Source organism: Zootermopsis nevadensis, unplaced genomic scaffold (genome assembly GCF_977971745.1).
Source record: "Zootermopsis nevadensis isolate Lab colony 2312 unplaced genomic scaffold, Znev_1.0 Znev_ptg000008l, whole genome shotgun sequence".
In the NCBI taxonomy this organism is placed as follows: domain Eukaryota; kingdom Metazoa; phylum Arthropoda; class Insecta; order Blattodea; family Termopsidae; genus Zootermopsis; species Zootermopsis nevadensis.
In genome coordinates, this window is record NW_028259140.1 from 16483172 (window position 1) to 16497004 (window position 13833).

At 41.2% G+C, this 13833-nt stretch overlaps 1 protein-coding gene across 7 annotated transcripts in view; it reads left to right on the plus strand.

Annotated features, from left to right (window-relative positions):
- LOC110838095 (TBC1 domain family member 4-like) overlaps nucleotides 1-13833 on the plus strand; it is a 206942-nt gene that overhangs the window by 154979 nt on the left and 38130 nt on the right. For all 7 annotated transcript variants that reach the window (XM_087345284.1, XM_087345283.1, XM_087345285.1 and 4 more), the window contains one exon: nucleotides 5870-5989. In XM_087345284.1, coding sequence (XP_087201410.1) covers nucleotides 5870-5989 — 120 coding nt within the window. The remainder of the gene's footprint in view (nucleotides 1-5869; nucleotides 5990-13833) is intronic.

The following is a 13833-nucleotide window of genomic DNA, read 5'->3' on the forward strand; positions in this document are numbered from 1 at the left end:
GGGCAAGGCCGTGGTCCAGGCAACACGGAGTTTTCCTCCGTGGCATCCCAACAATTACTCCATTCACACACAGAAGAAGGCAATGGCAAACCACTTCTGGATCATCTGCCAAGAACGTATATGAACAGGTCCCAGTCTGAGAAAAGGATGGAAGGATCCTGTTCATATGGACCTGTCGTCAGACAGAACACTAAATAAATAAATAACCCTATAGGCATTCAACAGAAATTAATAAGCAATTAAATTGAATTAAATCCATGGCGTAACAGCTCCAGAGAGCCAAAGCCGACTAACTTGACTGCTGGCCTCACGTTCACATGCCTAAGCAGAGGTGAACGATCATCCAACAATATATGGAATAAATGACTATGTAGTATTTTACATTTATAAAATACTTAGTAAAACGTTACTTACTCCATTGAGCCGAGTCCTTCCTGAGAACCCAGCAGTCACCTAGCCACTCAAGAAATTCCCAAAATTTTACAAAACTCTAATGTGTGTTACCATGTTCACAAGGGCCTGCCACTGGTCCCTATCTTGAGCTAGATGAATCCAGTTCACACCACCCTGTCCTATTTCTCTAGATCCACTTTAAAATGATCCCACCTACATCTAGGTCTTCCTAGTGGTCTCTTTCCTTCTAGTTTCCCTACCAAAATCCTGTATGCATTCCTCTTCTCTCCCATGTGAACTACGTGGCCTGCCTATTTCATCCTCGACTTGATTAGTCTAATTATATTTGTCAACAAGTATAACCCACGAAGCTTCTCATTATGCAACTTTCTCCAGCCCCCTAATAAGTCATACTTCTTAGTTCCAAATATTCTCCTCGGCACCCTCAGTCTACGTTCCTCCCTCAGTGTCAGAGACCAAGTTTCACACCCATACAAAACTACAGGCAAAGTAATAGTTTTGTGTATTTTAATCTTCACGCTTTTAGACAGCAGACGAAAAAACAAAAGTTTCTCAACTGAATAGTAGAAAGTATTACTTGAATTTAATCTGCTCTTAATTTCCTCGTGAATCAAATTCTGATTTGTTACCGTCACTTCCAAATATCTGAACTTTGCAACATTTTCAAAGGATCCATTAGGATTCTGTGTTATGATCTTTACCTGCATTCTGGTGACAAGACATCAATATATATTTAGTTTTCTCTATTTAAAAACATTTTAATAAGCCTAACTAATTTCATGGTTATACCAAACTCTGTGAGAATATTGTACAATACTTCCTTCCTAACTGAATCATAACACTTTCTTGAAGTCTATGAATAGTCGACATTCTGTCTCATTGTACTCCAATTTTTTTCTCTAGTGTCTGATGAATACAAGAAATATGGTCAGTAGTTGACGTATTGCGACGAAACCCGCGCTGATTATCCCCAGTAACTTCGTCTACATATGGACTTAACTTTGATAGACGGATGTTGAATAAAATTGTGAATGAAGTATTTAACTGTGATATGCCTCGATAATTACTACAGTCAATTTTGTTGCCCTTCTTGTAAATTGGTAGACTTCTTCCACAGCTTATGCAATTCTTTCTTATTCGAAATACAGATAAAGAGTTTCTGGATCTCAGAATATAATGTTTCATCTCTCCCTTGAATCGGTTCTGCCAGAATTTGATCGCTACATGGCAGTTTTTATCTTTTAACTTTCCAATAGCAATTTCAACCTCAAGAAAGGTACTAATGGCTCAGCTCTGTGTGTTTCTGTCTGCCAACATGATTGGCCCTAAGTATGTTCAATAGCTGAGAGAAATAATTCTTCCACCTGTTCAAAATGTTGTGGGAATCTGCAAGCAGATCACTATTCTCATCGTAAGACTTGAGGTTCTCACAGCGGTGAGTATGAAGATATCCGTCTTCTGGGTTGTTGCGCTGTGTAGTCTGGTAGATGTTAACCAACGTTTCAGAGGTCATACTGCCTCCGTCATCAGGGCGGTGAGTATGAAGATTTCTGTCTTCTGGGTTGTTGCGCTGTGTAGTCTGGTAGATGTTAACCAACGTTTCAGAGGTCATACTGCCTCCGTCATCAGGGCGGTGAGTATGAAGATTTCTGTCTTCTGGGTTGTTGCGCTGTGTAGTCTGGTAGATGTTAACCAACGTTTCAGAGGTCATACTGCCTCCGTCATCAGGGCGGTGAGTATGAAGATTTCTGTCTTCTGGGTTGTTGCGCTGTGTAGTCTGGTAGATGTTAACCAACGTTTCAGAGGTCATACTGCCTCCGTCATCAGGGCGGTGAGTATGAAGATTTCTGTCTTCTGGGTTGTTGCGCTGTGTAGTCTGGTAGATGTTAACCAACGTTTCAGAGGTCATACTGCCTCCGTCATCAGGGCGGTGAGTATGAAGATTTCTGTCTTCTGGGTTGTTGCGCTGTGTAGTCTGGTCGATGTTAACCAACGTTTCAGAGGTCATACTGCCTCCATCATCAGGGCGATGAGTATGAAGATTTCTGTCTTCTGGGTTGTTGCGCTGTGTAGTCTGGTCGATGTTAACCAACATTTCAGAGGTCATACTGCCTCCGTCATCAGGGCGATGAGTATGAAGATTTCTGTCTTCTGGGTTGTTGCGCTGTGTAGTCTGGTCGATGTTAACCAACGTTTCAGAGGTCATACTGCCTCCGTCATCAGGGCGGTGAGTATGAAGATTTCTGTCTTCTGGGTTGTTGCGCTGTGTAGTCTGGTCGATGTTAACCAACGTTTCAGAGGTCATACTGCCTCCATCATCAGGGTGATGAGTATGAAGATTTCTGTCTTCTGGGTTGTTGCGCTGTGTAGTCTGGTCGATGTTAACCAACGTTTCAGAGGTCATACTGCCTCCTTCATCAGGGCGATGAGTATGAAGATTTCTGTCTTCTGGGTTGTTGCGCTGTGTAGTCTGGTCGATGTTAACCAACGTTTCAGAGGTCATACTGCCTCCGTCATCAGGGCGATGAGTATGAAGATTTCTGTCTTCTGGGTTGTTGCGCTGTGTAGTCTGGTCGATGTTAACCAACGTTTCAGAGGTCATACTGCCTCCATCATCAGGGCGATGAGTATGAAGATTTCTGTCTTCTGGGTTGTTGCGCTGTGTAGTCTGGTCGATGTTAACCAACGTTTCAGAGGTCATACTGCCTCCGTCATCAGGGAGATGAGTATGAAGATTTCTGTCTTCTGGGTTGTTGCGCTGTGTAGTCTGGTCGATGTTAACCAACGTTTCAGAGGTCATACTGCCTCCTTCATCAGGGCGATGAGTATGAAGATTTCTGTCTTCTGGGTTGTTGCGCTGTGTAGTCTGGTCGATGTTAACCAACGTTTCAGAGGTCATACTGCCTCCATCATCAGGGCGATGAGTATGAAGATTTCTGTCTTCTGGGTTGTTGCGCTGTGTAGTCTGGTCGATGTTAACCAACGTTTCAGAGGTCATACTGCCTCCATCATCAGGGCGATGAGTATGAAGATTTCTGTCTTCTGGGTTGTTGCGCTGTGTAGTCTGGTCGATGTTAACCAACGTTTCAGAGGTCATACTGCCTCCTTCATCAGGGCGATGAGTATGAAGATTTCTGTCTTCTGGGTTGTTGCGCTGTGTAGTCTGGTCGATGTTAACCAACGTTTCAGAGGTCATACTGCCTCCGTCATCAGGGCGATGAGTATGAAGATTTCTGTCTTCTGGGTTGTTGCGCTGTGTAGTCTGGTCGATGTTAACCAACGTTTCAGAGGTCATACTGCCTCCGTCATCAGGGCGATGAGTATGAAGATTTCTGTCTTCTGGGTTGTTGCGCTGTGTAGTCTGGTCGATGTTAACCAACGTTTCAGAGGTCATACTGCCTCCGTCATCAGGGCGATGAGTATGAAGATTTCTGTCTTCTGGGTTGTTGCGCTGTGTAGTCTGGTCGATGTTAACCAACGTTTCAGAGGTCATACTGCCTCCATCATCAGGGCGATGAGTATGAAGATTTCTGTCTTCTGGGTTGTTGCGCTGTGTAGTCTGGTCGATGTTAACCAACGTTTCAGAGGTCATACTGCCTCCGTCATCAGGGCGATGAGTATGAAGATTTCTGTCTTCTGGGTTGTTGCGCTGTGTAGTCTGGTCGATGTTAACCAACGTTTCAGAGGTCATACTGCCTCCATCATCAGGGCGATGAGTATGAAGATTTCTGTCTTCTGGGTTGTTGCGCTGTGTAGTCTGGTCGATGTTAACCAACGTTTCAGAGGTCATACTGCCTCCATCATCAGGGCGATGAGTATGAAGATTTCTGTCTTCTGGGTTGTTGCGCTGTGTAGTCTGGTCGATGTTAACCAACGTTTCAGAGGTCATACTGCCTCCATCATCAGGGCGATGAGTATGAAGATTTCTGTCTTCTGGGTTGTTGCGCTGTGTAGTCTGGTCGATGTTAACCAACGTTTCAGAGGTCATACTGCCTCCGTCATCAGGGCGATGAGTATGAAGATTTCTGTCTTCTGGGTTGTTGCGCTGTGTAGTCTGGTCGATGTTAACCAACGTTTCAGAGGTCATACTGCCTCCATCATCAGGGCGATGAGTATGAAGATTTCTGTCTTCTGGGTTGTTGCGCTGTGTAGTCTGGTCGATGTTAACCAACGTTTCAGAGGTCATACTGCCTCCATCATCAGGGCGATGAGTATGAAGATTTCTGTCTTCTGGGTTGTTGCGCTGTGTAGTCTGGTCGATGTTAACCAACGTTTCAGAGGTCATACTGCCTCCATCATCAGAGTATGAAGATTTCTATCTTCTGGGTTGTTGCGCTGTGTAGTCTGGTCGATATTAACCAACGTTTCAGAGGTCATACTGCCTCCGTCATCAGGGCGATGACGGCCCTGATGACGGAGGCAGTATGACCTCTGAAACGTTGGTTAACATCGACCAGACTACACAGCGCAATAACCCAGAAGACGGATATCTTCACTGTTCTCATCCTTTATCAAGTTACTTCTAGGTTTGTAACACTTCTTAAATCCATTTATATCTCTTAAACATTTTTCAGGAGAAAAATTCACTATAGTTAGCCTAACCACATACATGATGAACGTCTTCAGATTCTGAGAATGATCTATGTTGGATCTTGAAAGTTATTCCGTATTTCGGCAAAAATTTCAGATGTTGTCTTCGGTGTGGATAACACATGGTTGGGTGTTTTGAAGCCGTATATAGAACAGGCGGTACATGACAAGTTGAATGTGATGAATCTGATAGGCAGAACAGAAGAGTAGGCTGTTATCCAATTGGTGATAAGCACATGATTGAGGAAAAGAGGTGATGAAAAGTTATATAAAGACGCGTGGTGATGAGAAAAAGCGATGCAAGCAGTTTTGGTGACCATGTGACTCAGGAAAGGTGATGATGAGAGGGTTTTAATGACTATTTGGGTAATAATTCCATACAGTATGTTTATAAGTAGCATAGATAACATGACACTAATTTCAAAATACATTACTATTAAATTAATATACCAAGTAAATAACAACACACATCCACATAAGAATACATGCATATATGTTATTTTCCATATGTCTAAAAGTTTATACTCATGACCATACTTGAAATTTACACACATGATTGCAATAGTATAAATTACAAAATTAGAAATTCATCATTAGCGTGGAAGGTGTGTGTCAAAATAAATTATTTTTAATTCCACTTTAAATTGTTTACTCTTAGCTGATATATGATCAGTAATTAGATTTTTATACTTCTGGTATTTGTACCAACTGCGCAGTATGAGGCAAATGGGGTACTAGTTGTCAGATGGCCCACTCTTAATTTACTGGTCTGCAAATGAGACTTTGCAGAGCAGTGATATTCATGTATAATAATGTTTTCACAGACTCAAAATGAGGAACTGTACATGACATCTGATTGTTTCAGACTGATCACAACCGCACGATGCTATTTCAAGTTGGTCGCATCGATCTGAGGCTCATCAGTCCAGACAGAAAACAAATTCTACTGCACAAGCACCTGAAAGATGTTGCTAGCTGCATCCAGGTACTGATGGACTGGAGGTTATGACCTGGAATATGTACATGAAAGTGGGTTGAAATGTAATGCCTCCTCTTAAATAACACGTGAATTGGAAGGAATCTTTTTATGAAACAAAAACGTATACAAAATTTAAAGTTTATTCTTCAAAATTATACATTATTTTCCTGCAGTTACCTTCTGCTTCAATGCACTGATGCCAACGATTAATTAATATTTTTTTAAATCTATTTTTATAGAGCTCTGAGTTTTGTTTGTGCAAAAAGTTGTCTCACAGTGGGCTTGCCACATAGATGTTCCTTGAGCTTAGGGAAGAGATGAAAATCGCTCAGTGCAAAGTCTGGGCTATATGGGAGATGAGGTAAGAGGGAAAAACCCAGGCATTTAATCGCTTCTCGTGTCTGAGCACTCAGTGTGGCGACTGCATTTTGGGATGTTGCTGATTTTATGGAATGAGGGACAACCATTAAATCTGAACATTGTATCGAATCCTTAAATAAGTTGACAAAAAGATTCAAAAGAGTTGATAACAAAAACCACAAAATCCTTCAACATAACGCTAGATCTCACACCGGTACTTGGAACAAGAGAAGCGATTGAATGTCTGGGTTTTTCCCTCTTGCATTATTCCGCATACAGCCCAGATCCAGCAAAGTGATTTTCATCTCTTCACTTAGGTGAGATGAAGAAGTGAAGTCCACTGTGAGATAATTTCTTTGTGAAAACTCATAGCTTTACAAAAATTTATTTAAAAATTTAGTTTATAATTGGCATAAGTACATTGAAATAGAAGGTGACTGTAGAAAAATAATGTATAATTTTGAAGAGTAAGCTCTAAGTTTTGTCTATGTTTTTGTTTCGTTGAAAAATTCCTTCCCATTCGTGTTTTAATTAAGAGGAGGCAATACTTTTCAGGCCATCCTCATAATTTTATATGTTAATGTTATTGAACGTGGATCACAGCTCTGTCCAGCTGGCTTCTCCATGATGGGGGGGGGGGGGGATGGGGGATACCCTGTTTCCATATGATAAATGTTAAGTCTGGTAACGTTCACATAACCTCTCCTCATTTGAGTCTTTTGTGTACATTTTTAATTGATCAAGTGAATACAGCGTGCTTACACAACTTGCACTAATTTTATCATACTCAGTATGATTCCTGTGCATGTTATGACTTACATACTTCTCCACTGCAGTAGATATGAAAATTTATGTCTGTTTGTTCACCGTCCATTTAGTTTTGAGTGGACATAATTAATAATTGAAAGCTGTTTTGAGTTTGTCTTTGGTAGCCAGCATTATGGCAGGGCCTATTTAAATGATGAATATGAGTGATGAAGTATTTTGTGAACATATGTAATTATATTTGTGGGAGTCAATTTATTGGTCGCCTTCAGTGTACTAGTGGTTAGCGTGCTCGCCACTGGACCCAGGGTTCGTGGGTTCAAACCCGGCCGAGGTTGGTGGATTTTTAAGGGTGATAAAAATCCGTAGCACAACTTCCTTTGGAGGGGAAGTAAAGCCAGCGGCCCCATGTCGTAGATTTACAGTGTGTAAAAGAATCTTACTAGCATGAACGAGATGTTTCGTAAGCAAAATTCAGCGGCTATTTCTCACCCAAGTCTCTCCTGATTCAGTACTAGATGGCTGTGGCAGTTAAATCAGGATTGAGTAGAAATTGTGCAGAGTCAGTGGGCTGGTCACTCGCTACTCATAAATGCACGCTTAAGACAAAGAAACCTCCAGCACAGGAGGAGCCCAAGGCTTGACTTCAGGCTGTTGCGCCATAGAAGAAGTCAGTTTATTGATGATTGTCACATAAACATAAAAATTTTGTCAAGTAGTCATCAAGTTCAGCTCTGGTGATGAACGTAATGTCCACAACAAAAATGACCTGCAGCATGGCTCATGTACAAAACTTGGCACTGAGCAGTGATGATTTCCATTTAGTGCCAAGTATGGCCTGAATGTTGATATAGAAGATCCTGATAACCTACAGGAATATTTTGGATTGTTTATGGCATCTAAAATTGCTGAACTAATAAGCAGAAGAACAAAATGCTGTGCCTAAATATTTTTTTGCGACGCATACGTAACCTGAAGCTAAGATCTGAAGTTAGAAAAATGAATAATGAGATATTTCAATTGATCGATTTACATTTCGGAACATTTACACAACATGTTTCGGTTTTTATAAAACCATCATCAGGTGTAAAATATATCCAAGAACTTAAAACTCAATTATGATTTCTGTAGTTTTTTGGTGATGTTTCATTACGTTTGTTTTTCCATTTTTGGGCGAAGGTGTTGTTTTTCTTAAATGTTATTAGATGTACATATCGGCCAAAGATATAGGAGTGAGTGTCCCGATATGTCCAGAAGTACTAGTGTCTTCGAATAGGTGTGGGTCAACATTTAAGAAAAACAACACCTTCGCCCAAAAATGGAAAAACAAACGTAATGAAACATCACCAAAATACTACAGAAATCATAATTGAGTTTTAAGTTCTTAGATATATTTTACACCTGATGATGGTTTTATAAAAACCGAAACATGTTGTGTAAATGTTCCGAAATGTAAATCGATCAATCGATATGGAACATCAATGATATTTTATTATCTTAATTATAAGAAATTTTAAATATTGTGATCAGACGGATTAAAATAATTGTTATAATATTCACAATATGACGCAATTACACTATCTTATGAGATATTTCAAGGAGAAATAAGCCAGAAATACCCATATTGTTGGAATTGTTTATTGAGAAAAGGTTTCTCCTTCTACTCATCCTTGTTTCCAAAAGATTTTATAAGCTGAAACCTGTAATAGATGACCTGAATGCAAATTTTAGAAGTGCGTATACAACGGTGTGATGTGTCGGTGGAACGGTCATGATATGGGAGGGACATTTGTTCTGGAAGTTAAATAACCTCTCAAAATGTGTAGATTTGGCATAAACTTGTTTTAATTGCATGAAACAAACTCTAATTATGTTGTGGAATTTTATTACCTGCATTGGTCAGTATACTGTTTTTGGTAACTCCCAATCTAAAGTAATATCAACTAATGAGTGGTATTTTATGACGATGGAGCTTTTGATTTTCAAGCTTAGATCTATAACATAAACTGCAGTAAACACATAAGTACTGTGAGAATATTTCATCAAAATATGAATAAGTCCTTCCAAAATAAGGAGAGTAAAATTCATAAACTTTATCTTACAGAAGACCCATATGCAGGGCTTTCACATCCTAGTACCTCAGCATACGAGAGACTGATATGCTGGCCTTCATGCATTTCACTCAGCAGAATACATGAAATTTACATACCTGAGAGTTTTTGTGGCTTTGGAAGCCTACTAGCATTCCCCACTACATCACATTTTGTATTTCTGTGGCACACTTCAAAACACAGCCACGCATAACACTCCTTGCATTGTCTTTTGTGTCCGTTGTACGAAACAGATGTGACAGTTCACTCTAGAGCAGCATTTCTCAACCTATGGTACGCGAACTAAGTAAAATTATCCGAAGTTAATATTAACTTAAATAACAGCTTTCCCTGAACACATTTGGTTTGTGGTACATTAAATTAGAATTACTGGTACACCTGTGATAAAGGTTGAGAACCCCTGCTCTAGAGGAATGAATTGGCCTATGACTTTTGAAAATTACCTCAGGCTGAGTAAGTTTTCTCTGTATGGCAGCTGGTATTAGATGAGGATGGGGATGAGGTAAACCCCCTAGCATTTTCAGTCAAGTCTTGCTCAAGAGCTTGGCGGAAAGTCCTGTGTTCCGCTTGGCATCACATTATGTAAGAAGGAAGGAAATGTTATCAATATTAAGGTATAACAGGCGGAAGAAACGGTTTTTGTCCACTTCCGTGTCTGCCATTGGATTAAGTAACGGCTTGTCATTGTGTCTCCTTTGCCAAAGTACCAATGAATCGTAAGACTTGAGGTTCTCACAGCGGTGAGTATGAAGATATCCGTCTTCTGGGTTGTTGCGCTGTGTAGTCTGGTCGATGTTAACCAACATTTCAGAGGTCATACTGCCTCAGTTATCAGAGTATGAAGATTTCTGTCTTCTGGGTTGTTGCGCTGTGTAGTCTGGTCGATGTTAACCAACATTTCAGAGGTCATACTGCCTCAGTTATCAGAGTATGAAGATTTCTGTCTTCTGGGTTGTTGCGCTGTGTAGTCTGGTCGATGTTAACCAACATTTCAGAGGTCATACTGCCTCAGTCATCAGAGTATGAAGATTTCCGTCTTCTGGGTTGTTGCGCTGTGTAGTCTGGTCGATGTTAACCAACGTTTTAGAGGTCATACTGCCTCCATCATCAGGGCGATTCATCGTTGGTTAACATCGACCAGACTACACAGCGCAATAACCCAGAAGACGGATATCTTCATACCAATGAATCCTTTTTGCTGGTTATAATCCTGTACAATTTGTAGCTTCAAAATGTTTTCATATTCATCACAAAAGTTGCCTTGTGTTTCTGGTGGATTGTGCATGTTTGTCAGGACATACACAACATGTTTAACTCTGTCATCAAGTCATATCTTGTCCTGAACTTTGCCACATTTCAGTCATATTTTTGGTCATGTCATGTGGCATTCTCATTCTCTTAGGTTGGTTTGTTTGCGTTTGTCTGAAATGTATCCTTCCTCTGAGAATTACTAAACTTCGTGTACAACCAGATGTTCAGAATGAGCATGATATTCTGAGTAGGTGTCATTCAAGAAGCCAGAAACATTTATCAGTTTCTCTAGTCTTTTATAGTTAGGATTTGTTTTTACAACACTGCCATTGTTTTAAAAGTTTAAGAATACGTGAAAATGCTCTATGTAGTAGTCCTTGTTCATATGGGGTGTCACATTCTGTCTTTTTCTAGGTGTGTCACCAGTGAACTGATAAAACCCTTGTTTGTCAGTTGTCCCCACATAGATACCCCAGTGAATGTAAGTGGGGATGGTATTATCTTGTCATCATCCTAGTCACAGTTTTTGTGTGGTGTGCGGTCAAGTTGACCCCTTCCTTGAAAATTAACCAGGCCCTTATTCTTTGTTATTTCTGCTGTTGTGATCTGCATTTGCTGAACCTGTCACTTTGGAGACTGCTGCCTTGGGTTGCTGTGTAGTGTCGCTGTGTATGATTGTCAAGGGGTGACATAATTGGGAGAATACGTCCTCCCTGATGCTTTGTTGTAGGAGGATCTCTGGTTTTTCCTTTGCAACATCTCTTTTATGTGACTGCAATCTATGTAGGCTGTTCTTCTGGGCTGCACTTGTGGCAGTTGGGGTGTGGATTTCTCTTTTACGGACACAAGGCTCTTCTTATGCAGTGACAACCTCCAAACCACAAGCAATGGGGTGTGATTTAATTATTGATGATTTAAACACAGCTTTAAACTATTCTGAACCCTGTAAGCTTCATAATGTGGCATAGTCTGGTAAGTTTGAAGAATTCCTGGGCTTGGGGTTCTTAATTAGGGTTATAAGGAAAAGGGGGAGGTTAACCAAGTTGCTGCCTCCCTAACGAGAGGGGCAGGTAAGAGTCGTCTGCTTTGTGCTCAAGACACTGTAAACCAAATGTTGGACATTGTCCTTTGTCTGAGGTATATTTGAGCCAGTAAAACTGTACTAAAAGAACTTGTAAACCATCATGGATTTCAGAAATGTAAACTAGTGACAAAGATATCGCAATTGGAAAATGACCTAATGAATGAGATCCATACCCGTGAATTCTCACGCAAAACAGCAGCTGGCAGTACAAGCTATCAAAAGACCCACAACAAAATAAGGAAAAACACAAATGGAATATCCACCAATCAGCAATAACAAACCCAGATATTAAGGAAGAATATGGAAGCAAATCAGTGTCCCAAATCTCTCAGGTGCATGAACTCTGACTTTCGAGGAGTAAACGGCCTTGCACAAAGGATTGAAGTTTGCTATCACTCCAAAGCAGGTGTCCAACCTGGATATTACAACAGTTGTAGAAGAAATAACTCAAAAGGCTCACACCAAAGGACAATGAAGAATACAGGTGGAAAGTTGGTAGCATTTATTGGAAACAAGAACTTTTAAAACGAAGCAAGCAGAACTGAGGGAAAGAAAAGATATTTTATTTTAGGTCTTACCAGCTGACAAGGGGACTGTAACGCTAATAATGTACACAGAGTAATATAGTAACAGAATACAGAACTCATCTCAACAAAGACGCAGCAACTATGACAGGCAGTATGACCTCTGAAACGTTGGTAAACATCGACCAGACTACACAGCGCAACAACCCAGAAGACAGAAATCTTCAGACTCTGATGGCGGAGGCAGTATGACCTCTGAAACGTTGGTTAATATCGACCAGACTACACAGCGCAACAACCCAGAAGACAGAAATCTTCATACTCTGATGACGGAGGCAGTATGACCTCTGAAACGTTGGTAAACATCGACCAGACTACACAGCGCAACAACCCAGAAGACAGAAATCTTCAGACTCTGATGACGGAGGCAGTATGACCTCTGAAACGTTGGTAAACATCGACCAGACTACATAGCGCAACAACCCAGAAGACAGAAATCTTCAGACTCTGATGATGGAGGCAGTATGACCTCTGAAACGTTTGTAAACATCGACCAGACTACACAGCGCAACAACCCAGAAGACAGAAATCTTCAGACTCTGATGATGGAGGCAGTATGACCTCTGAAACGTTTGTAAACATCGACCAGACTACACAGCGCAACAACCCAGAAGACAGAAATCTTCAGACTCTGATGATGGAGGCAGTATGACCTCTGAAACGTTTGTAAACATCGACCAGACTACACAGCGCAACAACCCAGAAGACAGAAATCTTCAGACTCTGATGATGGAGGCAGTATGACCTCTGAAACGTTGGTAAACATCGACCAGACTACACAGCGCAACAACCCAGAAGACAGAAATCTTCAGACTCTGATGATGGAGGCAGTATGACCTCTGAAACGTTTGTAAACATCGACCACACTACACAGCACAACAACCCAGAAGACGGAAATCTTTATCGCCCTGATGATGGAGGCAGTATGACCTCTGAAACGTTGGTTAACATCGACCAGACTACACAGCGCAACAACCCAGAAGACGGAAATCTTCATACTCATCGCCCTGATGACGGAGGCAGTATGACCTCTGAAACGTTGGTTAACATCGACCAGACTACACAGCGCAACAACCCAGAAGACAGAAATCTTCATACTCTGATGACGGAGGCAGTATGACCTCTGAAACGTTGGTTAACATCGACCAGACTACACAGCGCAACAACCCAGAAGACAGAAATCTTCAGACTCTGATGATAGAGGCAGTATGACCTCTGAAACGTTGGTAAACATCGACCAGACTACACAGCGCAACAACCCAGAAGACAGAAATCTTCAGACTCTGATGATGGAGGCAGTATGACCTCTGAAACGTTGGTAAACATCGACCAGACTACACAGCGCAACAACCCAGAAGACAGAAATCTTCAGACTCTGATGATGGAGGCAGTATGACCTCTGAAACGTTGGTTAATATCGACCAGACTACACAGCGCAACAACCCAGAAGACAGAAATCTTCATACTCTGATGACGGAGGCAGTATGACCTCTGAAACGTTGGTAAACATCGACCAGACTACACAGCGCAACAACCCAGAAGACAGAAATCTTCAGACTCTGATGACGGAGGCAGTATGACCTCTGAAACGTTGGTAAACATCGACCAGACTACATAGCGCAACAACCCAGAAGACAGAAATCTTCAGACTCTGATGATGGAGGCAGTATGACCTCTGAAACGTTTGTAAACATC